At 46.0% G+C, this 26,807-nt stretch overlaps 1 protein-coding gene across 1 annotated transcript in view; it reads right to left on the bottom strand.

Annotated features, from left to right (window-relative positions):
* Positions 1-26,807, bottom strand: part of LOC147663069 (fascin-2-like) — an 84,830-nt gene that overhangs the window by 9,543 nt on the left and 48,480 nt on the right. Inside the window, exon 2 of the mRNA XM_086950705.1 lies at positions 140-296. Within this exon, the coding sequence (XP_086806831.1) occupies positions 140-296 (157 nt within the window). The remainder of the gene's footprint in view (positions 1-139; positions 297-26,807) is intronic.

The following is a 26,807-nucleotide window of genomic DNA, read 5'->3' on the forward strand; positions in this document are numbered from 1 at the left end:
CCTTTCCTACCAGAGTTTTAAGACTCACAAGCCTGTCTGGATCCTCCCCACTCCCTTAAGGTCAAACACCCTCTGAGGACTCTGTGGAGGGGCTATTCAACATATATAGGTGCCACGAGTGAGGAGCGCCTCCACCTACATTTCTGTGGCCGTGGACTGAATGCCCCCGTGGGTGACCAGACACCAGTAGTTGCCGGCACTCGTGTAGAATATGCACTTCCGTGACTCTTTGTCAATTTGCATCTGGAACGTTTCAAAATCTGTCTCCTCATCTTGATTGGCAGACACATTGATCCCTGTAGGTGAAAGAAAGTGGATGACAGATCTGTTAATGTGTTTGTTATGTTCAAGACACAAACAGTGCTACTCAATTTAGGATAACCCAACATTTCCCTCGGCAGCATCTTTACATTCCTCTATCTCCAGGTGTTTAGCAATGACCTCCAAACGAGCATAGGGGCAGACTCACCACCTGGGGAATCTATCAGTTAGATCCCAAATTCTTTGAAGTCTCATGACCCTTCGGCCCATTTCTAAAGCCAATTGGTCTCACCTCTGGGATATATTGTCTTTGCCAATGGTTTTTCGTGATGCTGTACAGCATGGGGAGAAAAGCAAAATGCTTTTTTTGTGATGCTGTGCAACATTGGTAAAAATGCAATAGAAAACAGACGCAACAAAACTTCATTCCACGCTGGCGTGCACACGCATCACAACGCATGCGCACCAGCAGAATGACACAAGCACCATTTTTTTTTTACTAACCAATTGCCACTCAGTAAATAAAACCAGCACGTTAGAGCAACTTGGAGGGGAAAAGCAACATTGAGGCGAAGCACACAATGGAGTGGTGGCAGGGGAAAAGAGCACTAAGCACAGGTGGGTGAAAGAAGCACCCAACAGAGTGAGCAGCGCACAAGGGTGACAACAACACAGGGAGCAGAGAGAGAAGCATTGAGCGGAGAGAAGCATAGGAGGCATTTGGGCGGGCACATGAGGGAGAGAGCTTGAAATCACATAGACCCTCATTGAGTGCTTAATCAAAATAAAAAAGTCGTTCCCTAAAAGTGAGCAGTGGAAGGGCACAAGTTAGTCGAATCAAGTGGATGGTTATGTTATGTTATATTAGTAAAGCACTGAAAAAATGTAGATTCTCTGTGCACACTTGAAAACTTAACTTGTTTTAGTGATAATCAAAATTATGCTGCATGCTGCTCCATTTGGTACACTGCGTCTGTCAGTGCCTATCAATATTGCAAAACTGGTTTTGAGAAATAAAATTCATGAAAAGAATGAAGAACTCCGATTTAAATATTTAATTTATTGAATTATTTTATCGAACAATTTTGGATAAAAAACCTCTGTGGTTTGTCATAAAAAGTGTGCACATTCACCAGAGAATTGCACGCCTGACCTGACCAGTTTCATATTAGTAAAGCACACCATCACCCACAAGGGTATCCTAGCGCCGAGCAGATGTGTGTGCCTAGCTCTACCTATAGTAGGTTGGTTAAGTGAAAAGCAAGGTCTTCAGCTAATTGCGGAATTTAAGAAGAGAGGAGCAGGACCTGGAGGGAGGTTGTTCCGTGCTTTAGGAGCGATGTCTAAGAACACTTGTTCTCCTGATCTGGTTCTGTGTATATGTGGTATGTTGGCGAGTAGGAGTCCTGCAGGGCAGAGGTGTCTGCATGGTTGGTGGGAGGAGATGCAACTATTCAGGTAGGTGGGGCTTGAGTTGTCTTGTGAGTTGAGTTGTGCCTTGAATGTGTGTGTGAGGAGTTTGAATGGAGCACAGTTGTGTATTGGAAGCCAGTGTAGGTCCCTGTGGTGTGGAGTAATATGAGTTCTGTGTGGGAGGTTGAGGATGAGTCTACCATCCGACTTTTGTTTGGTCATTAGTCTTCTGGTGAGTTGCTTGGTGATCTCAGTGTAGTAGGTGTTCACATAGTCCCACCTTCTGGTGACTAAGGTGTGGGTGACCTTTTTTGTTGTTGCTTGGGAGCCCTTTGAAGTTCTTCCTCAGCAACCCCAGGGTGTGGAAGCAGGGTGCAGTGATGAGGTTGACTTGTGCAGTCATGTCCAATTTCCTGCCGATGATGATTCCGAGGTTCCAGGTGTGGGTACTGGGTGTCGGTCCGAGTGCAGTTGACCACCAGTTTGAATCCCATAGTGAGGTGTTTGTGCCAAAGATCACTACTGAGCTTGAGACAGTTGGCTTTCATTCAGCTAGCGACTTCGGTCATTCAGGAGATGAATATTTTTCTTGTGTTGGGCATCTGGTCCGAGAGGAGTTTGAGTTGCCTACCATTTGTGTAGGAGAGGATGTTGATGTCGTCTGCAGATGACATTGACCCGAGGGATCAGGTATGCGTTGATGAGAGTTGTGCTGAGCGTTTAACCATGTGGAACTCTGCAGATCCATTTGCGGGCTTCCGAGGAGTAGGATGACAGGTGGACAACTTGTGTTCTATCCGTTAAGAAGGAGCAGATACAGCAAAAAGCTGGTCCTTGGATGCCAATCTTGTGCTGGCGCCTGATGAGCATGGGGTGTAAGACCATGTCAAATGCCACAGTGAGGCTCAGGAGAATGAGGGATGCCATGCCTCCTCTCTCAAGAATCATGCAGATGTCATCTGTGGCAGCAATGAGTGCTATTTCAGTACTGTGGTTGGATCTGAATCCAGACTGTGTGGTATTGAAGGGGCAGGTGGGTGCAAAGGTTATTGGTGATGATAAAGAGGCTAGGCTCCAGGAGCAGGACAAACACTAGACGGAACAAAATGGACAAGGCAAACCATCAAATAAGAAGCAAGGAAATGAGAGTGAAAACAAAGCCAGCCAATGGTAAGCAATGTATGGGTGTTTAGCCACATTATTTTGCCTCTAGTCACAGGCCAAAGAAAACCTTGCACAAGACATGATTTCACTGATAAACAACAGCAAAGTGAGACAATCTTAAGAATAACTCTAGTCCCAAGTTACAAATCCAATTGCACGTGTAAGTTAAATTAAAATGTGCAATTGGATTGATTTGAGAGTGTAAATTCTGGTTTTTGTAGCCACAACCTAGAATTTGCACTTGTAAATCGGTTCACTAACGTACAATAGCTCCATTATAAAGTAATATTAAGCTGGATTAAACTTGCTCTCAGGTTGGTTTGAGGGTTTGAATCTGTAAATCTGATATTCAAGCTGAACCTCAAGCTTTTGAGCTCTTTGACTTCACAACCGTTTTCTGAGCCCGTTCCACCCTGGACACGGTCACAGATTTACTCCTGTCAAAGGCAGGAGTAGATCCACATCCTAGGTGGGAATGGGAAGGGATTATTCCCAGAATTGGTGAATGAGGGAAACAGTTTCACCTTGAAGAAAAATATTCTCCGTTTGGGGAAAACAATGTGCATATACATTTTTGTATGTGTTCATGCGAAAATGGGATTTGCAAAATGACTCTTTTCCATTGTGAAGAAGTATAGTGAAGGTACCCAAGTGCCATCAGTAGACCATGTCTGGAAATCTAACAATGCACTTAATCTGCTGCTGAAGCCCTGCTACCAGTGTCGCTTTGAAATAAATTATGAAACTGCAAAACTAAACACTCAAAACATTCTATAGGTGCACACCTTAGCTAAATTAGGACGGGGCTATTTCTGGTACTAAATCGGGTCTTAAATAAAGGTTAACACCTTCCGCAGCCTCCATGATTACACAGCATTTTTTTACAACATGCATCAATTCACTAGCATGATCATTAGCGCTGCGGCCCGCCAGTTGTTCCTTTTGCTGTACCTTATGCATACTCACTACAAATGAATCCATTTCCAATACAATGCCAATAGCTCTAACTCTAAAAAAAATGTGAGACCTATTGCATTGCAAATGCTTGTTATTTTTCTCTGTTCAGGGCTCCAGGAATTTCCCTGGTGGCAAAGAACAGAAAAAAATACATCAGACAATTTGCTCTAAATAGGGTGGGCTGTCTGAGGTCCTTACTCCTACAGCCCTTACTCTGCCGAGCTAATGGAGTAAGATTGCTGATGGCCAAACCATGGCAGGACGCCACCACCTGAAAGATAACAGTCTGCCCAACTCACAAAAGAGCAGCCAGACCAAAGGTTTGATGGAGAGAGTACACCACCACATTTGTGCCGAAGTACACTGCCTGCCAAACTCTAAATCTGACCCATAATACCTGTTGGAGGTTCTTAATAACACCTGAATTAGTGGGATCGCTGCTGATATTTAATAAACAGGTTGTGCTTTTCAGGTGCAAAGAGGCAGATATCCCTGCTCTCTGAGTGATAGTAGATAGGTTGAGGGAATGCTCAACTCTGAACTCAAAGGTGAATTTACAGTAAAATAGTAACTTAGGTGAATGCAGGGGAACACAATGAAAAAGAGAATAAAGAATATCAAGGCATTCGAACTGAACACAGCAGAATTTACTGATGTAGGATAAATAAGAAAACGTCCAATAGAAGTACACCGACTCCTACAATAATGCTTGAAAGAGCGAGCTGTGCAGCCACAGGAGGTACCAAAAGGGGAAAGCATCAGTAAACCTGAACTCACACTGTATTCCTGGGCCACTTGTTACCTTACTTTTTAGTAAATGCAGACTCCTTTCCAAGCACTCACAGCGAAGTCACCACGAGGCACTTATCATGAACAAATACATTCAGAAAGTGGAACACTCTAAATAGATAATTGTTTGGATTCATAGTAGACAACTGTTGTAGGCCAGGTGTTCTCTACTTTGTCTGTTTGCATCTTTAGATGTCAAGTGTCCCAAAGTGCTCCAGAGGACCTCATAGGTAGCACTCTGGCATGATGTTTAATATAAAATAAGTCCCAATGGTCCCACAGGATGCAGAAGATTCCTCACGAAGGCAAGGTACACGAGCAGTGTAATAACAAAACAAGAGAGTAAGGGATTTTCCACTGTGTGGAGGGGAGTACTCCTGGTCCCCTAGACCTAAATATGTATAAACAAAGGAAGGAGTATCACCACTAGACCTGACAGGTCCTAATGGAGTGTGGGGAAAGGGGATGTTCAAAAGAAGACTGTTCTTTTGTTAGAAGACCCCTCACTCACCAACCTGGTTGGTGACATGCTTCATCTTCGGGGTCCTACTCGGACAGCCGAGTGCCATCCGGGTGTGCTGCGACACCTGATTACAGTGGAGCAGGTAGATTTTTGTGAGTGTGATGAAAAAAAGTCTGTTAAAAATTGGCCAAGTATAACTTCTCTGAAAAAACTTTATTCAGAAGCTGCTGGAAAATGTTAAAAACAGTAATATGATACTAGAGTTGGTTAGATTGACCGACAGCATCTATGTGGGTGCAATATGGTCTACATGTTTCAACCTGTAGAGGAAATTCCCAGGTTTTCTTCAGGACCAAGTGAAAAGAGGCCTGGGCGGTATACACACGCTAAGGTGTATCCAACCCTCGGCCCCTGTAACCTAACTGCTACTTACAGTCAGATGACCTTGCGTCCAAAGTTAGGAGAAAGGAAAAATAAAAACTCGATTGTCGAGTGGATTATGCCACATAGGAATCTGGGTCAGGCTGCTACTTCACAAACATTATTGTGACCGGATAGTAGGAAAGGCTGTTCTGCCGATGCGCGGACGACTGGTGGGGGCAGAACTCCTGGTGCTGCTCATGACTATGTGACGGCGAGAGCACGTCCCCACAGAGAGAATTTTATATGAACTCATGAAGTGGTTCCCTGACAGAAATCCTGGTGAGACCCCAGTGTAGGAAAAATTACCTACAGACCAAAAGGTAATACAAACCCAATTAGGGTAAGGATTACAACCAAGGGACCAACACCCTGATGAAAGCCAGTGCCAACCATGTGGGGGTTCAAAGTTGGCAGAAACATGTTGGTATATGCAGTGGGGATATAGGGACCGTTACTTTCCCTTTATACCCGTTTCCTTAGAGATTTTAATCCTTCCAGGGCTTCACAGCTAGAATAAAAGTATATATGTTAACCCTTAGGTTGTTTTAAATGTAAAAATACTGCACTATATTGGTCCCGTTACAGAGGCGATGCAAAAATCCCCCCTCTGGCTTTGTTGTTTGTTTGGTACGTCACATTATTTTTTGTGTTGTATGTGTTCTATCACACTTTCTTACTTCCTTTAATCTCACCACTAATCTTCATCTTAAAACAAAACTTGTGCTCCATCCAGTGTATTGGTCTGCACCTGGATGTATGATGCGGCCCAATGATGAAGCATGACACTGCAAAGTGTGTGAGGGCAGTATTAAGACATGTGTTGTCTCCCCTAAAGCTCTTATAAGATCAGATAAATACTGTACTGACGTGGGTTTTGATGTAATGTCACATGAATTGTTTTTGTCTTAGAACTAGGACAAAATATTTGTCTTATTTACTAGCACTTCTCTGTTGTGTGAGTTTAAAAAGACAGTTCACAATACCCAAAGTGAAATAAAAGGTGCCACACCTAATGTGCGTGCACTAATTGTTAAATACATATGCTTTACTCAATGGTAGGTGGTATTTTTTATGAGGCTCAAATGTGCCCCATGGTCTTGAGGGGTTGAGGGGCTCGTAGTCACACTTTTGTCAGAGCGCACCTCACCGGTAATGCACCTACTCGCCCCCCTGTATGCATTCTCCAGGGGAGCGAGTAGGTGCCCTATGACATCGTATGTATTTACCCATTAGTGCACACACATTACGTGTGGCACCTTTTATTTCACTTTCACACTATATTTCTCTATTTTCCTGATTTATAGGACACCTAGGAGTGGAACGCACAGGGCTGGTCCCTGTGTGGTCCTGAGGAAGAGCTTTGGGGAGGCTCGAAAAATGTCGACTTATACTAGGGACGCCTTATTTATCATGGTTATGTTGTTTTTCCCTAGTAGTTACCCCTGTTTTAAAAAATACCAACTAGGAGCAAGAATAAAGTATTTTGCCCACTAATTTTTAACCCATTTTTTTCCCACTGCACACCACTGCACTCCATATTTATTTCACATAAGTGCTCGTAAGTAACTCTGCAAGTCGTAGCACGCCTCAATCCGCAGTGGATTGAGAGGACCCCTATGATGAAGCATATCAACAAGGGGAATCCCTGGTGAGTGAGGGGACTATAGAAAGAAATTCTTCTTTTTAACCAGTAGACTTTTCTACTCCACTTGAGCGGAAGTCTCTCTTCTCCCATAGATAGGTTCTAATTCTTGTATTCCGTTTTTTTCTTGTGTTCATTACTCTCAAATAACATTAATGGCCTCACCTGGGAAGGCTTAGCATTTGTACACATTTTCGGGTTTGCTGGTGTTAGTAAATCTGGGAACACTTTCCCAGCGCAGAGTAACGCAAGGCAGCAACGTGCATTGTCTTGTGTTACTCCAGATTTTCTATACCATGCAGAGCCATGCAAGGTTGCTCTGTGTGGCATGGTTAATCTGATCTAAGGTCTTTCTTTGTCTTGCATGACTCAAGGGCAACACAAGCCCTTTATAAGTCCCTTAATGGAGTGCATGTGGTCTGACTTGAGCGGGTCTCGCAATCCAAAATCATTACTTGTCATCTGCAGATTCTACCACATGTGGCAGTAGAATAAACATGCATCCTTCATGCTTTGCTTCAAACTGTCTGCAAGCGCAGGGACGCCCCGTTGTGGGGTAGCCATGCGCTATATAAGCTTTTTTAACATAACATAACATAACATCCTTCATGCACCTGTGCTCACTGTGCTTCTTTCAGGTTCTTCCATTAAGGCGGAGGAGCGTCGCCCCGCTTCCTGCGAGCGCAGCAGGGACACTCAGAATATAGTAAAATGGCCATTACTATTTTTGTATTCAATGCGCTGCCAGCCATAGCAAGTGGATGATGGGACTGGGCAGATTCCTGCACTTTGCAGTATGGCATCGTAGGTGCAAATGGACGCATGTCACAATCCCAACACTGAAATACAACCAAGGGATTGCCAGCACCGGACCCCCAGCCTCAAAATGAGCATTGGGTTAGCCTGCTCCAAACAATCCTGGATCTGATTGGTCTGATTCAAATGTAGGAAGTTAACCACCTTCTTTTCCCGTTCGTCGTCCGAGAGAGGAGTAGACATCAGCGAGTTCTTTTTATTTCAGTAATTTTTATTGAAAAAAAAGCATATTTACATGGTGCAAGGCGTTCTGCGCCTCACCGATTTTTAAAGCTGCAAGCCGCCCTTGGCTTCTTCGTAAATGGCTTGTTCTAAACTCATGCTTCTATAAAAAGGCCCCCAAGCTCTGATCCACACAAATTCCAACTAATAACCCCTATAATCTTGACAGGCAGTGGCTGATCTCTGCAATCATGAAAAGTGTGACAATTTTCATTGCAAGGCCACACCCTCCACTCCACTTACTTCATATCTTGCGGCATTAGGAAATCCGGCCTGCGTGCTGTTCTGCGTCACCGGCCCCCTGACGCTTCACCCAGAGCCAAGATGTCTGTGAGCTTTCCTCGGCAGTGCCTTCAGCATGCATCCAGTTTCCTGTGAGTGAAGCAACGTTCCTGCCACAGGGGATGTCCCCTGTCCCCCTCTCCCCTCAAGGGAGCATGCCCAAAGTTTAAAGATCATTCGCAATGTTTTTCCTTTCACTCATTATCAAGGTTCTTAGCTCAGTTCAATGGAATGGAATAAGGGCGCCTCTGGAAGAGAAGGTGATGTCTTAAGAGTCCTGGCACTTCTCCCAGTCCACATGCATATGTGCGCCTGGGTGGCATTTTAAATCCACGACCAATGCACTACTCTGAGTATGAATTATATAAATATCCTCAATGTAAGCAAACTTACTTTCAGAAAAGAATACTCCAAATTTGTAAATATTATTATTAATGTTCAAGTTCATTTCTTCCGTGATTTTATTACACGGGGACGAAAACCCACCACCACAAGACAGTCAATTTATGTAAAGATGTAGGGATAGATGGTTTCAGAATTACGTTTAATCGTACAATAATAACGGCCCCGTGCCAGGGAAGAAGATCTCCAGAGTGACTGTGCAGTGTTTGCATTCTCCATTTGAAGTGAATGTGAAATAATTGAGAAACAATTCTTTCACTTTGCATGCATGTAATATTGTATTTATAGGTCAAGGCTTATGGCGCACAATACCCGAAAAAAGGTGGATTACTGCAGAGTTTGCAGCTGCAAACGACTGGGACGGCCAGGGCACTCCACAATTACAGCAGGCGCTTCCAGCACCCATGCAGAAGAAGTGGTGCTGCTGAGCCCGATCCAAGATGGCCGCTGCTCCAGCTTCAAGTGAGAGACTCTACACTGTCAGTTTATGGGGCCGCTTGCACTTTGAGTGGTAAATAACGCCATGGAGGACTAGCAAGCTCCGCAAGGTTCCATGGCACAAGACACGCATGGGGAATCTAGCCCATCTTGGAACAAAGGTCTGCCTGCCTCTTCATGGTAGAGCTGCGGATACTGCAGGATGCATGTGCAGAAGCCTGAGCCCAAGTGGCCAGAAAATCAAGGGTGCACCAGCAATTAGCAGATGTCACCAGAATCAGCAAGTAGAAAGATGGGAACCTATCTTCTGGCCCATGACAGGCTGCTGACAACAGCAGGAGTTCCTGGGGAATGGATCCGAAGAGAAGGTGAGTGAAGTGGAGAGTCCCCCACCGTATGCGAGCAAGGAAGAAAATGAATCTAGTGGCTCTAACAGCTTCCTCCGCCTGGCTGAAGTGCAGCACAATTCAAGAAGACATTCAGCTCGACTGGGGTGTGCTGCCTTGAAACTGCACCTGACCTTACAGGACTGTCCTGATGCTGAGGGAGGCCGGGAGATGTCTTCAGGCACGCATTACGTCACGCCCACGGAAAGAAGTGCAACCCATGGACCTTTCCAAATGCAGCCTCGCACCACAAGGGGACAACTAGGTTTCACAAAATGGCATCTCTTTCTGATTCAGGCAGCTTGGCCTAAAATGAGACAGAGTGCAGCAGACACTTAACCTGAGGACGATTCCAGACATATCCACCAAAAAGGCTGCGGGCAGCAGAGACCGCACCCTAATGCCCAGGAAGAATGAAAATCAGAGGAATGTCTTCACACAAAATATACCGGGCACAGACCTAGATAACACATAAATAGCCACTGTGCATACATTTTGTCATGTGAAAAGACTGCTGTACCCAGGACAGCAGGAGATCTGGTTGTGAAGCCAAAATCCAAGTAGATAAGATAGAGGAGCTTTAGAGATAAGATCTATAGAGATAAGATCTTTAAAGAAAATTTAAAAAGACTGTTCTCTAATATTTTCTGCTGTATTCACAGCTATCAACAATATTTTTAATTTTTTACTTATGTGGGGCTACTTCCTCGTTGTGACATCATCTTCCCGCAGGGCTTTATCTTACTTTAGTGTAAGATAAGACCTCTTCTCATCTTTTGCGCCTATGAATTTTTCCTCTCAGCCGCTTCACTGTTCTCACCTTTCCCTAGCAACTTGCTATTGGTTGCGTCTTGTTTTCGGGACGCACCTTTCCTCATTGCTGCTAACCTGGAATCAATAAACAGGGGATTCCAAACTTCAGACTGCCCGGCCCGTCCGTTTCCTCCTTTGTGACTGAACTGTTTTGGTCAGCGTGCTCTGTTCTTTAAGGAAGCAACCCGAAGGAGCTTTACCCTATGTCTATTAAAACATGCATCAGATTCCATCCACCCTCCAAACCCTCATGATCAGCTTCATTGTCCTTTTACGTTTTAAAGTAGATTATGATTACTTGTCTTAGCTCCTTTTAGTCTGCCTACTAATGCTATTTTCTCAGTTCTCATTGTCTTTTTAACAAAGGTGATATTTCTACAATCTTTTCACGATTCCTTATACATGTAGCTTACAATATTCACTCACACAACACACACTAGCTTGCCTGCAGAAACCCTGGAGGTAATCGGACAGCCTATAAGGAGCAGCGGACAAACCCGTTGTGCCTTGAAAACAAGTGCATGTAATAGTGGCACTATATAACAGAGATTGGGATATGGTCCAAAAGAAACCCAATGTTTCTCATGTAAATAGGGCAAGTAGCCCAGAGAAACGGTTCAAAGTTTCAGAATAGCTTAAGCGAACAAAAAGCGATGTGACCCTTTTTCAGGTAAGAGGAAACTTACTAACAGGGAAAAGAAAAGAAAGCTAAACAAGCATTTACAATGCAACGGTCTCGCCTTTGCCAAAGTTAGAGCTATTGGCATTGTAAATGACAACATTTTTATTTATGTGTTGGTTTTGAAAACAGATACATTAATGGCATTGTCATTTACAATGCCAATAGCTTAATCTCTCGCAAATGGACGATGGTTACAAAAATTCTTGAAAAGTGCTCTATAGAATCAGGAGGAGTCGGGAGGGATAATGAATAGAGATAGAGCCAAGAAGGAAAAACAAATTAAAACAGGGTGTCCTGGGACAGCAATTGGGTACCTGCTCACACTGGGGCAGAGAAGTCCGTGCGGGGAGGGTGGGAGCAGGAAACCATGAGTCTGGACCTGCGGTGAAAGGAATATGGGGTAGGGCAGGGGAACACGCCGTGAAAAGGTAGGTAAATCTCAGCCAAGAGGTTACCTGTAGCGAGTAAATCCGAGGTGGCTGGGCGGCGAATGATTCGATCCAGTCCACATCAAAGGAGGCAGCTGATGCGAAGTGGGACTGCAATCTGGGAGTAGGGATGACAAACGGCCCGGGGTAACTACTAGCGCGTATGGCAGAAGCACACAGGAAAGTACTGGCTGGGGCATCGTAAGCTTACCTAGGAGAAGGTTCTAATCGGCAGCAGGGATGACGATGTCTGCAGGACGGGGAAGAAATCAGATCAGGCCCTGCAAGGTAGTGTTTCAAGGGTCCGGGATGTGTCCGGTAGCAAGACTAGTAAAGAGTCACACTCTTGCTAATCAACGGTTCCATGTTAAATGGAAACCTGCAAGGGGAGGGTGGGGTCACGTGGGTGTAAGGGGACGTGACGCGTGGGAGGAAAAGGAGCTGGTGCATGCTGGCTCTGGGTCGTCAAGGGCATGTCTGTGCATGCAATCCACTGCACATCCTGGAGACACGGACAGCGGGAGGGGTGGCGGGAATGGGCACACGGACAGCGGGAGGGGGGAGGGGAACTGGCACACGGACAGCAGGAGGGGGGGCTTCATGAAGTTCTCTCTGAACTGCGCACGCGCATTTTGCTGAACAGGGTACTTAAGACATACTTGATATGGTCGCCTGTCTGTGCTTCAACGCAAGGATGGTCTGTGTTCGTCCTTCTAACTGCTGGTCCGAACACAGCGTTCTGGACGACTCAGTGACCGCCTCCCGACCCTGCTTCTTCTCCTGTTGTGGACAGCTTTGGCGGCTATGCCACGTCCGCCATGATGGATCACAATCACCCCCTCTTGATACATCCCAACAGCCCGTGGCTTGCCGTTGCATCTGCGCAGTGAAACTGCCTTGTGTACCCCGTTCTGTAGCCATATTAGAACAAGGGTCGGTAGCTGTTCGAATACGAAGCTACTGCCCGGGCGCCATCTTCTGAGAAATGACCAAAACAAACCTTTAAAAAGAAATAAATAAACTACGCCCACCGCCGCATGACATTTTAAAAGGGGCGGAGCTAGGAAAAAATCACCGCCCGTCAGGGGGCGGGCGGGAGGGAGGAGGCACGGACAGTGGGCGTGCGGGAGGGAGAAGGCACCGGCAACGGGAAGGAGGGCGGGGGATAAACAAGGCACAACAACGGGAAGGGGAGGATAGAGAACATGGACAACAGGGAGGAGGCGGGAACAAATGGATCGTTGACAACAGGAGGAGAGCGACGGATGGAAAACGCAGACAATGAGGGGTGTAACTCCTCAGCGAGAGGGAGGGTGTGTGGGGCGTGACTTAAAAAAAGAGACCGAAATGCCCACGGATCGCATCAAGCCGGGGAAAAGAGTAATTGACACACATCTCTTCCAATGGCTAGCCTCCATTTATGGAGCTAGCCAATGGAAGAGACAGGTGGGACAAAGCCCTGTACTGCTAAACAAATGATTTCGCCTGCACGAACACTGCTGCGCAGTGGACGCGAGGCGAAACCTAAAAAGAAGCAGAAGGGTAGAGTCTTATGTAAACGTCTGGTGAGTGACCACCGTGATTCAACGTCAGGTTCGGGAGCCATGTGGTGTTACTCCAATATGGCCACTGGGTGGAAGCTGGTAGAATAGCATGAGGTGTTTTATTTTTCATGACAGCCTATGGCCTAAAAATCAATACTAAATGGTGTCCTCCTTGTATGGCCATAAACTTGTTAGGACAAGGTTCTCGATCTGGTCCTGGATAGTCGGGTACAACAAGGATTCTCAACTCCCCAGTACCTTGGGAATTTCACCTCATTCTTTGGATGGTCTTTTTTAAACAAATAGCCTTGCTCTGGGGATACCTATTGTTGCTCTTGTTTCCATAATACTAACAATGACGAGATATCCAATAGCAAAGAAGAACTTGAAATATGAAATGTTTATCTTTCAAAACAAGCAGGACGTAGCCACAGCCAGGGCAGATATAACCTGTTGGACCACTTTAGGCTGAGCCATGTAGAAGGAGCTACAGTTCAAATATTGGCCGAAGGAGAAGCTTACACTTTCTTATGGCCATAGAGTACTCTGAAATAAAGAAGAATAACCACTTCAAAGCAGTAGAACAGACCACAAAATGGAGCAAAGGGGTGAAATGCTCAAAGGAACTATGGCATAATAGAGTGGAATGCTAAAAAAACCACACATACCTCAATAAAAAATATCAAGCATGGGCAATGCCAATTGGTCTATCATTTGCGAGAATTAGAGCTATTGGCGTTGTGAATGGCATTGTCTTTTGCCCATGCATTTTGTTTTGGTGTGGAATTATGTGGGTTGGAATTGTTAGTTGTGGAATTGTGTGGTGTGGAGTGGATCTGCGGAGTGGAAATTTGTGACATGGTGGATAGATATGGGTGAGAGCTGCACAGCATAGACAGGAAGACAGAGAGGGATAGGCAGTTTATGCACAAGGTGCTGAATGAACTCCAGACAGAGGAGCAGAGAGAGCGTGCAAGAAAGACAAACTGAGTTAGTATGAGAGGAGAGCAATGGAATAAAAGAATGATAACCAAACAAAGGATAAAGGGTAACATATAAAGAAGAGAGAGAAACACCAAGAAGTTCTGTGTGTGTGCTTGAGAAAGAGATAGAGGGCGTTAAAGAGAGAATGAGTAAAACTGAGAGGGGAAACAGACAGTGTGTTTCAGAATGAGAGTGACCACAGGAGGGGTTAAAAGAAATAGACCATGTGTGCCTGGGTGAATGTTAGACAGAAATAGAGAAAGCAGAGGACTAAATATAGAGAGAACAAAGAGCAGCATAGAGGACAAGAAAAAGAGGAGAGGTGAAATGGTGAGAGGAAGAGTGGAAAGAGATAAACAGGAGAGAAAAAGGAAGAAGAGACAGGGTTACAGAGGAAGTGTGAAAGGGAGAAAAATGAATATATAGAAAAGGTTCCTTGTTTTAATAAACCCCTCACTCGCCAACCTGGTTGGTGACATGCTTCATCATCGGGGCCCACCCGGATTGGCGAGTGCAATCCGGGTGTGCTGCGACACCTTAATTACAGTGAAGCTGGTAATCTTTTGTGTGGGGGGGGGGTTAAAGAAACAGAAAGAAGTGATTTAAAAATTGACACAGTATACCTTCAATAAAACGTTAATCTGAAGGTACTGGACAATAATAAAAACAAAGTATAAGATATTAAAGAAGGTTACAATGGCCTTCTTACCCGCCGAAAGTCACCTGAGTCTTTGGCAAGTGCCGGGGTAAAGTTAAGACAACAGAGGGCGCTGACCATGGCCGCCCCTTCCATTGGTGACGCTGCACTGCGCCCAGAGGCCCAAGGGGCCCACTGAACCCCAAATATTGTTCCATGATTTCACAGTTCAACCAGAGGCCGCAGCACGGGGCTCACAATCCACTCGTGAAATGTAACATAAGCAAAGCGGCCTTCTGAGGCCTAGTCGGGCAACTTCCTTTGACCCTGACCTGTGACAGTGCGTACTGCACGCTGGTGGCTGCAGGAACTGACTGCGGCTGCGCTAATCTATTGATCCAATCCCGCTCAGCGTGCGCCCATCAACATCAAATAACCAGCAGAGGGGCGTGGCTGATACTCACTGATGACGTCAAGGAGCCTGGGAGAGCAGCCTCTGCGCTTGTCAAAGAAGCGCAACATTTCATTAAGCTCAGGGTTCCTCCTAATGATAAAGCAAATCAGAGCAGAAGCGAGGCTGCAGAGCTGTGTTACATACACATCGTAACCAGATGGTGTTGTCGCGATCTCCCAATGAAATAAGTACACTGAGTCGGAGACAATGCAGTTACGTCTTGCTTTATTCCCTGCCAGCCTCGCACTGCTTACAGACTAAACCCCTTTCCTGTTGCCCGCTTCCTGTTCCCGTTTCCTGTTCGCCTGCCCTGTCCTGAAGCAGGGTCAGGCGAGACGACGTGACATCTCCCCTGTTTTACAAAGTCTCAGTCCCATTACATTTCTTCGACGAGACGTCGAGGTTTCCGTATCAGACGTTGTGGGCGTTTCTCTCGCCCTGATGCTTGACTGTGGTGGTTTGTGGTATCCACCTTTCGTGTGGGACTGTGGTAATTCTGGTCACTGCTGTCACTCTGGTTGAGGGAGTCACTTGAGAGTTGACTTGATGAGGTCTCATGCCGGCTGCGCCGATTGCATCTTTTGAAATGCGATATGTTTCTCGTTATCTGTTTGTGGTCAGCTTTGGCCGTGACCATGGTTCCTTTTCTCTTGATGACTTGTAGGGGAATGTCGAGGTATCGACTGTCTGCCTTGGCTCGCCGATCACCCCGAACTATCACCCAGTCTCCTTCTTGAATGTTGGACGCTTTGGCATGTCTACGCTGGTCAGCGTACGTCTTCATCGTGCGTTTGTTTTCATGGTCTATCTCGACTAGGGGGAAACATCACTTACAACGCATTCATTACAACGCACTACCATTACAACGCAACCATTACAATGCAAACCATTACAACGCATTGCGCTGGGGGGCGCTCTAGGATAGGGAATATATTTAATTTACTATCCAACACCTTCCCTACTATCCACGGGGACTGGAGTTGGAATAGTAAATTAAATAATTCACTATCCAGCGCTTAAAAGCACTATGCGTTGTAATGGTATGCGATGTAAAAACCGCGTTGTAGCAGCAGGCGTTGTAATAGCCTGCATTGTAACGTCACCAATCCCGACTAGGGTATTGTGGTCAACAGTGATGTTCCGTTGTTGAGGAACGGTGTTAGGGTAACCTGGTTCGAGGTGTCCTTCCCAGCATCACGGTGGCTGGACACTGGTTGGTGGTGCTGTGCGGCGTGTTTCGGTATGCTCTTAGCACTTCGTTTAGTGTCTGTTGTACATCACGGTGAGTTAGCTCGGCCTGCTGAATTGCCTTTTTGAGTGTTCCCATGAATCGTTCCACCATGCCATTTGCCTGTGGCCATAGTGGAGTGATTTTTTGATGTTTGAAGTTGAGATGGGTCGCGAAGTTTGTGAATTCATGGCCATTGAATGGGGGTCCATTGTCTGTTTTTACTCGCAGGGGAATGCCCCAGGCTGCAAAGATTTCATCGAGCACTGGGATTACTGTTGCTGCTCGGGTGGATGTTATTAGATGTGCAAATGGGAACCGAGAGTATTCGTCCATTGCAACCATGATGTATTGTCCTGACTGTAGCGGTCCAAAGAAGTCGACTGCAACTTGTTGCCATACTCCTTCAGGTAATTCTGACATCTGTAATGGTGCCGGTGGTTCTTCCCGACTGACTACTTGGCATGTCATGCAGTCTTTCAGAGTTGTTTCTACCATTTGGTCAAGTGTGGGGAACCAAACACGCTCTCTCAAGGCCTTCTTGGTTGCGTTGATGCCTCTGTGGCCTTCGTGTGCCAAGTTGATAATTCCTTGACGTAGTTTGTGTGGAATCACGATCCTCCCCCCTCTTAAGAGGAGCCCATTGTCGCTGTAGAAAGTTCATCACGCACGCGTTGGAAGGCGGCGAGGTCTTGATGAAGTTGATCAGAGTCTAGGTGTGAGTGTTTCACGTCCCTCCAGGAGTTTGTGCGGATGCGATTCATTACGGCCTGCACGAGTGGATCAAACGTGGACGCCTCTTGAATGGCTTTGACTGGAACCGTGGGCGGATATGCTGTGTCAACAACGAAATGAAGGTATTCATCAGCCACGGACAGTGCAGCTCGAGCGCCGGCTCGCGGGTGGCGCGACATGAAGTCGGCTGGATTCTCGGCTTTCCCTGGCTTGTGGATGATGGTGAAAATGTAGTCTTGCAGGCGTAGGCCCCACCGTTCAATGCGTGGCGGCATTTTTGCGTTAGGGTTCCCAAAGATTGTGATTAGCGCCTGATGATCCGTGATGATCGTGAAATGTTTGCCATAGACAAAAAGGTGGAAATGTTCACATGCCCATACCACGGCCAAGCTTTCTTTCTCTGGTTGGGAGTACGCTTTTTCAGTGTCTGTGAGACTACGGCTTGCGTATGCGATGATATGGCATTGGTCAGAATTTTCACGATATTGGGCCAAGATGGCGCCCAGGCCCACCGGGCTGCCGTCAACTGTGATTTCCGTCTTCTTCTTTGTGTCGAAATATGCCAGATTGATGGCGGATCCAACAGCTTGTTTGATCACGGTGAATGCTTGTTGGCACGCCTCACTCCATTCAAATGGCTGGCCCTGACGAGTGAGCTCTCGTAGGGGATAGCTGATCGTGGCGTAGTCGCGAATGTAGCGTGCGCAGTAGCTAGCCATTCCGAGGAAAGAACGGAGGTCGCTCACGTCTCGAGGTGTTGGAGTTTCAGCGAGCGCAGCTACTTTCTCTGGGTCTGGTCTCATCCCTTCTTTGGAAAAGATTTGTCCATAAAACTTCAAGGTGTCCTTGTGGAACTCACATTTGCTGGCGTTGAGTGTTAAGTTGGCGGTCAACAACGCGTGACAGACCCTGTCCAAGGCTGTGTCGTGTTCTGTTTGGTCTTTGCCAAAAACTAGCAGGTCGTCACTATAGTTGAAGGCGTTGGGAATGCCTTGTATAACCCGTCTGATGGCTTCCTGGAAGATCTCGGCGGCCGAGGAAATGCCAAAATTCAGACGTTTATAACGGAATAGACCTTGGTGCGTGGTGAAGGTCGTGATGTATCTCGATTTGTCATGAAGCTCCAACTGGTGGTAACCTTTGTTGAGGTCGAGTTTGGAGAACACAGTGGCACCATTGAGCTTTGTGATCATGTCACTGATATGTGGTCCTGGATGGCGTTCCCGCTCAATGGCGGTATTGGGCGCACGCATGTCGACACACAGTCTGACCTTGTTGTCCTGTCCCTTCTTGGGAACTACCACGACGGGTGACACCCATGGAGTAGGTCCTGACGTGCGTTCAATAATGTCTGTTTGAAGGAGGTCTTGGAGCTCGTCATCGACGGCTTGTTGTAGGTGAAATGGCACCTTTCTGTGATGTTGAGCAATAGGTGTCACGTTTTCATTAATGTGTAGCTTCACCTTGAAATGATTCAACTTCCCAAGGCCTTTGAAAAGATTTGGGAACTTCGCCACGATGTCGGGGGCGTCTTCAGTCATGTAAAGGAGTTCCACGAGTTTGAGTCTTTCTGCTGTAGGTAGACTTAGCAGACAATCTGCCACATCAGGTCCCTCTACCACGTGGATGTAGGCATCGATTTTCCGATCTTTGAACGTGAGAGTGGTGTGGAAACGGCCCTGGCAAGGTAGGGGCTTGCGTGACATCCACGTGAATATGCGGACAGCTGCGGGTTCCAATTTGGGTCTTTGCTTCATGTTATAGTATTCAAGGGCGCAGATATAGTTTAATGAGGCTCCTGAGTCCAGAACAAATTTCGCTGGATGGTCTCCTATCAGGATGTCGAGTTTCGGGTATCGTTTCAAGCGGTCCGGGTCTGATACCATGCAGATGTACTCATCGCTGTCCTGTGATGCTGGAGTGTGTGATGATGAGTCGCTGGATGTGGCTCTGCGTGACCGGTAAGATTCAGTTCGGTGAGTACTCACAGAGCGACCCCTTGATCGATAGGAGTATGCCGACTGAACGCTGGAGTTTGATGAGCTGGATGAGCGTCCTTCTCTCCCTTTTAAGGCTCTTGCGTGATGGCGCGTGTCGTAGCCCTTGGTCGACGATTTGTGGGTTGACTGCTTGGCTTGACAGGCTATTTCAAAGTGGTTATCTCTCCCACAGCGGTGGCACCGCTGGCCAATAGCTGGACATTGTCCTGAGTGTGGGTAGTCTTGCCCACATCTGTAGCAAGTGGGTGCTGACCTTGCGGACTTAGTGTGCCGCGAGCTTCTTTTGGAGGATGACTTTCGGGTGTTGTAAGACTTATGAGATTTTGATGTGGGCTTGGCAGTCTTGGTAGATCTGTGAGACTGGACTCGCAGGGCGTGGTCCTTCCGGTCCGATTTGTGAGTTCCCATCTTTTTTGCATAGTCTTCTGCTTGGTCGTTGATTCTCGTTAGTTCTTCGATTTCCTCTAGCGTATATTGTTTCTTTAGAAGTCTCCGTCGGAGAGTTTCAGACTGGCATCCGTCAATGATGCGAAGTCTCAATGCGTCTTCTGTTTTGAAATTGTCGAATTCACAGTATTGTGCCATTCGTTTGATGCGCATGATGAAGTCGCTCATGCATTCCTCCTTTTCTTGTGTAGCTAGGTTGAACGTGTATCGTTCATAGTCCACGTTGCGCTTGTGAAGGAATCGCCTGTCAAGGGCTCCTTTTACTTCTTCGTAGGTGGCGGTTGCTGCATTAGGTAGTTCTTTGATGATTTGTGCAATTTCTGGGCCTATTAAGTTTCTTAATGCCACTAGTTTTTGCTTGGGATCCTGCACTAGGGATCCTACCATGTAGTCCTCGAAGTCTTCACTCCAATTTTTCCATGTTGGGCCCATAGTATTGCCTAGCGTCAGTGGCAGTGGCTGCGGTTGACGCATGAACGAGGCCCCGATGGGAGCGTTGGCCATTATAGGTGCGTTGACTGGAGGGGCTGGCCCCCCTGTGTTCGCTTGTGGGGCTGGGCCTGCTGCGCTGTTCCCTCCCGATGAGCTGTCAGGGGTTGTGTTTGACATCTGCGACTGAGGACTCGAGGTGGCTGGTTATATTTGTGTGAATTCTCTTGATTTTGTGTTGTTTCTGACTTCTAGGAGGTTTTCTCCGTCTTTTATGTGTTTCCCGCTCTTTTCTTTGCTAATGAAGTCCTTCGTGGTGAATGGCGCCTGACCTTAAAATGGCCGCCATCAAGGATTCGTAGGTTAGCTAACCGGCTGTCGCCTGACTCTAAGATGGCCGCCGCACGGGAAGTCGTGTCTCTTTACCCCACTGTGGCTGGCGCTTTTCTGCCGACAGTCTTCGGGTTTCGCAGGGAATGTTGCCGGGGTATGACTCACCCTCGCTTCTCGCTGCTCATCCGTCTCTGGGGCGGGTATCTCTCTCTCTCCCTCGAGCCACACGGAGGCCTCGCGCCTCTTCAGGCTGCTCACATCTGGAGACACGTGGGAACAGCGCTCTGGCATATGCGCTTCTGTTCCCGGCAGACGGCTCAGTGTTCAGCAGCTCGGCAGGCTTCTGGCAGGTTTGTGAGACGGCAGCTCCGAATCCGGTCTTGGCTTTCGCGCTCTTTCCGCGCTGTCGGTATTTGGGCTGCAGGACTCGGTGACTGGCCACAATAGTTGGCTGGGTGATAGCGTTGGTTGTGGGCGTTATGCAGATCCCACCCTCGTCGCCAGTGTCGCGATCTCCCAATGAAATAAGTACACTGAGTCGGAGGCAATGTAGTTACGTCTTGCTTTATTCCCTGCCAGCCTCGCACTGCTTACAGGCTAAACCCCTTTCCTGTTGCCCGCTTCCTGTTCCCGTTTCCTGTTCGCCTGCCCTGTCCTGAAGCAGGGTCAGGCGAGACGACGTGACAGGTGTCACCCCATGTGAGGGTGTCACCCGGTGCGGTCCGCACCCCCCTAGTGACGCCACTGGCCGAATGGAAGTAAGAGATTTAGGGGGATGGCTGAGGAGGAAACACAACCATCATTGAAGTATTTTTCAAACTGCAGATTTTTTCAATAATGCTGCTTTTATTAGTGACGGCTGATATGCTGAAAATAAGTTTATAGCTCCAAACGAATAATGACTGTTTTCTAACGAAGGATACACAACATTGTGACATAACCCTTCTCCCACAGTCAGCAGCAAAAATACAGCAGCGGCTCCTCAGCTAAGGCGGAGGAGCGTCGCCCCAATTGAAAAAAAGGAAAAATAAAATGACAATAACACATTGTTATTATCATTTTCTTTTTCTGTAGTGCACGAGTTTGGTTTTTAATACTGGGCGGGGCTGGGCTGTGTCACGGGGAGGAGTCGTTGATGCACCAGAAGGGCGCTTGACAGTTTGGTCTTGGGCCGGCCAAATGGTCACGTGAACTTTAGCATTTCTCCACCAATTTGGAGAGCCGAGTGAAGAACGGTTTCAGGCTCCCACCCCTGTCTTAGAGGCAAACCAGGCCGCTCAGACCAATCATGACGCTGCTGTCATGCTAGTGACAGCAGCATTGTGATTGGCTAGGGGAGTCTGGGAGCCTGTGTGCTTCCTGCTTCCTTGCATCGTGGACAGAAGGACGGAGGAGCGGCGTAGCCATCAGGTAAGTGAATTTTTCTTTTCTCTACCCTCTCACCCATACTATTCAGTAGTAGCCGCCACTACAAAAACACCTCAGCATGACGGGAATGTGCATTTTGCTTTATTCAGTCAATGAAATGGAATAAATGCATACTATTGCTGTTAATAGTTACAATGTACATTTATTTCTGAATGACCTGTAAATAGAAATTCCTCTCATGTTCTTCCCAGGATATGTTAGAGGATGCCCTCTGTACCCTTTAAGGTTGTATTTCTGTTCCCAAACAAGGGGGTTTACATTAAGACCCAAAGAACTCCAGGATAACGTGAACTGCTCATGGTGCGCTGACCCAGGGGCCCTCGATCATAGCATGAGGGGTTAATCATGCTTCTTTCCACACCGCCAGTCCCTGAAGGGAACATTCAAAAAGATAGCAAACGCAGGTAAGCGCTCCTTACTGTCTATCCCCTAAGGGATTCAGACAGCGACAGAGCGAGCAGACGCCTGATGTAACCCATCCCTTTAAGCTGTAAACAACAGAGACAATTTCCAAAGGATCACTGACTGCAAGCAGTAAGTTTGACACTGGGTGACCCAACTCAATGCCTAACAATACGAATGGGGGTCATATTTACTAGAACTGACACATCTGCATCGATGCATCAGATTTCTTGTGCCCGCTGCATATGCCCTAATGATGCCATGGATGTGCTGTATTTACAAGACAGTGATCCATGGCGCAAGGATTCACGGATCTGCCAGAAATTCTGATGCATCTTTCGGTGCAAAAGTGACACATTGCTGGAGTTGGTGGTAAGACTGACGCAACTCCAGAAATGCATCAGAAGACAGAGGCAAGCCCCATTTTTAAAGCCCGCTTCAATTCTTACACCTGGTTTTAGAAGGCATAGGGACTTTGACACAATCAAGTTGTAGAGTGACGCAGTGAAAAGTTGTACATTTCATTGCATCAGTTCTACGTTGCCAAGTCAAGTCAAAAGATCTTTATTCGGAGTAAAATACCTCCATAAAAGTACAGACAAAAAACACAATACATTTTTAAAAAAAAAACATTCAATCAATTCAGTTCGATAGTTACAATTGGAGAATTATCCGAGAACAAATGAGCAAAATCAAAATCCGTTTACAATATCCCAGCTGTACAACATATATCCCTTCATAATAGTAAATCATTAGGTTTTTATAAAAGAAGAGAATATCATACAATATTATTTAAGAGCAGTGTTTAAAAACGCTATTAAAAACACGATATTAAAACCATTATTAAACCGTTATAAAAGAGTATAAAAATATATAAAGTGCAGTGTGCAACAATTTATACATCAATGTTAAGGGTGATTCTCGATCTGACAGCAGCTTTGAGAAAACAACTCATCCTAAAGATGACTTCGTCTGATCCCAATACCAGAAAGGACCGGAGTGCCAATTTAAAATTAGTTAATCCGTTTTTCTTACAGTAGGGCATAAGAAAATGTGCAGTGTATTTTTTATAAAAACCACAAAAGAACAAGAAATGCATGAGACTTTGCTTCATGTTAGGGTTACAGGGGCAATTTAAGGTTTCGAGATGTTTATTATATCCCATCGGGAAGTTCAGTAGATTGACTATACTCCCGTCTCGGAAACGAAACAGTAGACCCCTTACCCATCTTCCAAGATGCAAACGCAAATATCTGTACGGTGGGCCAGGTTTTTTGACATGTGGATCAGAGTGGGCCAGGTATTTTACAACCGTGCATTTAGTCAGGTTCTTTCTATCACGCTCTTCTCTATATAAATCATACAATGCCCTTGAAATGATGGTCTTATGGGAGCGGTTTATTAGGTTTGGTGATGTGAACAGAGAAACCAACCCCACACTTACAAGGCACTCTTTTACTGCTTTCAGCCATGGTATATAATGTCCCCTGTCGCACTTTAGACAATCCAAAATAATTTCACGGGTCAATGTAGCGGCCGTGTTGTTCCAGATCTTTATCCAGAATAGTGCTGGTCTGGATCTCACAAAATCCTCTATATAAGGGATGTTTAATTCGTTATGGCATACATAGTTTGAAGAACAGATAACCCCCCCCAATACCTTACGACAGAATCTATTCTCTTCTGTTTGAATAGGGGAACAGGTGGTGTAACCCCAGACCTCAGCGCCGTAGGTGCCAGTTGGCATACATTGGGTTTGGTATATCTTGACCAGGGGAGTTATTACATCAGCTTGGTTGGGCTGTCTCAAGGAGGTTACACAATTAATAGCCTTGCCCAGCTTGTTCCTGGCATAAGAAACATGTGCATGCCACGTACCGCTATTTGAGAATAGCAGCCCTAAATAGGGGAAAGTGCTGGTGCTTTTTAGAACATTTGACCCTGAAACGATCTGGGGGATTTTGTGATTTTTTGGACCACAGCTCATAATTAATGATTTTTTAAAATTAGTTGTTAGGCCTAAATCGGCCATAAAAAGGACAAAACCTGAGATTAAAATACGGAGTGCCTTGGGGGTGCGGCCCATCAGGACCGCATCATCCGCATAAAGAAGTGTGGGTAAAGGGACTCCATTAATGTAAGGCACATCACTAGTTAAGGTGCTCAAAGTGCTGCTTAACTTATTAATATACAAGATAAACAGGAGAGGGGCCAGCACACACCCTTGTCTGACCCCCCTGCCAATACTAATATCATCAGAGACTTCACCCATTTGATTCACACGTACACAAGCTTTAAGATCACGATGTAAAAAAGCTAAAAAATGTACCAGATGGTCGTCTAAACCATATTCAAGAAGGGTAGACCAAAGCCGGGAACGGTTAACAAAATCAAAAGCCGAGCTCAAATCCATAAAACCAAAGTATAAAGGGGATTTCTTTGCAATGTTATATTTTGCCATGATCAAGTTCAGGTTCAGGCATTGTTCCACTGTTCCGATGCTACTGCGGAACCCGAACTGGCACGGATGTAGGATGTTATTCTCCTCAGTCCATGTTCTTATCCTTTTAAATAAGATCCGTCCCAAAACTTTTAAAGTGTTATCTATTAAAGAAATTGGGCGGTAACACCCAGGATCCAGCCTGTCGCCCTTTTTAAAAATAGGAACGATAATACTTCGTGACCATGTTTCCGGGATCTCCCCTTCAGTTAGATTATTAAAAACATTGCACAGCAATGGGGCCCAAAAATCTGGCTCACATTTTAGCTGGTCTATGGAGAGCCCGTCAGATCCGGGCGCTTTATTCCCGGCACTTTCAAGAATGGCATCAGATACCTCAGATATAGAAATAGACATTGGGTGCGGAGGGGGTAACAGTAAAGGAAGATTGTCTGGTGTTGCATAGATTTTACCAAAATGAGCAACCCAGATGGGACCAGTAATATTACAATTAATTTCGGTCAAAATCGAACCGATAGATCTTATTTCCTTTACCTCCTTCCAGAACCCAGTGGTATCTTTTAGGTCAGCAGATCGTGCCAGGGAATCCCAGTGGATTTTTAGTAAATCATTTGATCTAGTGCGTAGAGCATGCTTATACTCTAATCTAAGACACCTTACCCGCGGTATATCCCTAGGTTTAGCTTTTAAGGCAGCTCTAAGCAACCTGTTTGCTTTAGAGCATGGGGCATCAAACCATCTAGGCGATTCCTCAGCCTTACTAGAGGCTGGTCTGGAAATTTCGCCTTTAATTGTGGTGCAGAGTTCGGAGAACGCTTTAACCACGTTGATCCCAGAGTTCTCTGTGCTTAGACAATCTTTGATCAAACTTGGGTATTTTTTGCATACTTCTGCCAGGATTCCCTTATTGTCTACTCCCTTCCAGATTACCCTTAGCTTATCTGTCGAAACTTCCAGGCCCATTGCACCTATTTCTCGTCTTGAACATTTACCCTTCGGTAGAGATAAATGAATGGCAATTGGAAAGTGATCACTGTGAATTTCACACACTACTTCTGCCCTTATTAGTGCATTTGCAATGGCATGTGAAACGAAAACATAATCAATTGTTGTACCACCCCCATGTCCAATAAAAGTAGGGAATGGGGATGCATAGTCTTCCATACCCACATGTTCCATGCAATTAACAAATTCACTGGTAGCAAGAAGGTCTAACAGTTCTTTCCCTCTTTTACATGGGGGATTTCGTGGGTGTACATGTGCATTAAAATCCCCCCCTAAACAAATACCATCAAATTTCCCATATACCTGTCCATCCATGATTTCATTAATAAAATCAAATAAAAGAATAAAATTCCGGTTAGGTTGGGACAGAAAATCATTATTATAGAAATTGATTAAACACAATTTTATCCGCTCGGTATACGAGAGTGCCATGAAGCTAGGACAATTTGTTTGTAGTTCGTCAATTTTAGTTCCAGCACAAATTTTTATCCAGATGGACAATCCACCGCTAGGACGGCCAGCCAAAGGGACCGGGACAGTCCTATTATGGCAGCTATACCCCTCAAACAATAAGTCCTCCACACACCAAGTTTCTTGAAACATCAATATGTCATAACAATGGACACAATCCCTCCATGAAAGAATTCCCAACTTGGACTTCAGGCCCGCAATGTTCCAACTGAGGATACTTAGGTTGTTACCATTATTGCTCCTTGAACAGGAACCCTGATTAATGCTTAGAGCGGTTTTAGATGTTACATGTCCCTGTTGAACACTTAATGGACCGGGTGGAAAAAACTCCTGTGTTAACGGGTCCGCCTCTCGAAATGGTTCCATTAACTGAACTACCTCAGGGCACACGGGAAGTAGTTTGGTATTTTCAATGGGCAGTCAGTCCAATGTGTCCAGGTCCTGGAAGATTCCAAACCTATTCTGCAATGGGAAAACTGGGGGGGGTTGCATCATCTTGTGTGGAGGACGGTAGAAATATTTTAATGGTAGTGGGGTTACCACAGTAGATAGGCCCTGTCGAGCAGGATTACAGTTCAACAGGAATTTTGCAGTGCCCGGGTTTCTGAAATTGATTACGATACAGTCCCCATTGATATTTTTGTAAAGGGGACCGACCCAGGTTACAC

This window comes from Lissotriton vulgaris, unplaced genomic scaffold (genome assembly GCF_964263255.1).
Source record: "Lissotriton vulgaris unplaced genomic scaffold, aLisVul1.2 SCAFFOLD_793, whole genome shotgun sequence".
NCBI classification, from domain to species: domain Eukaryota; kingdom Metazoa; phylum Chordata; class Amphibia; order Caudata; family Salamandridae; genus Lissotriton; species Lissotriton vulgaris.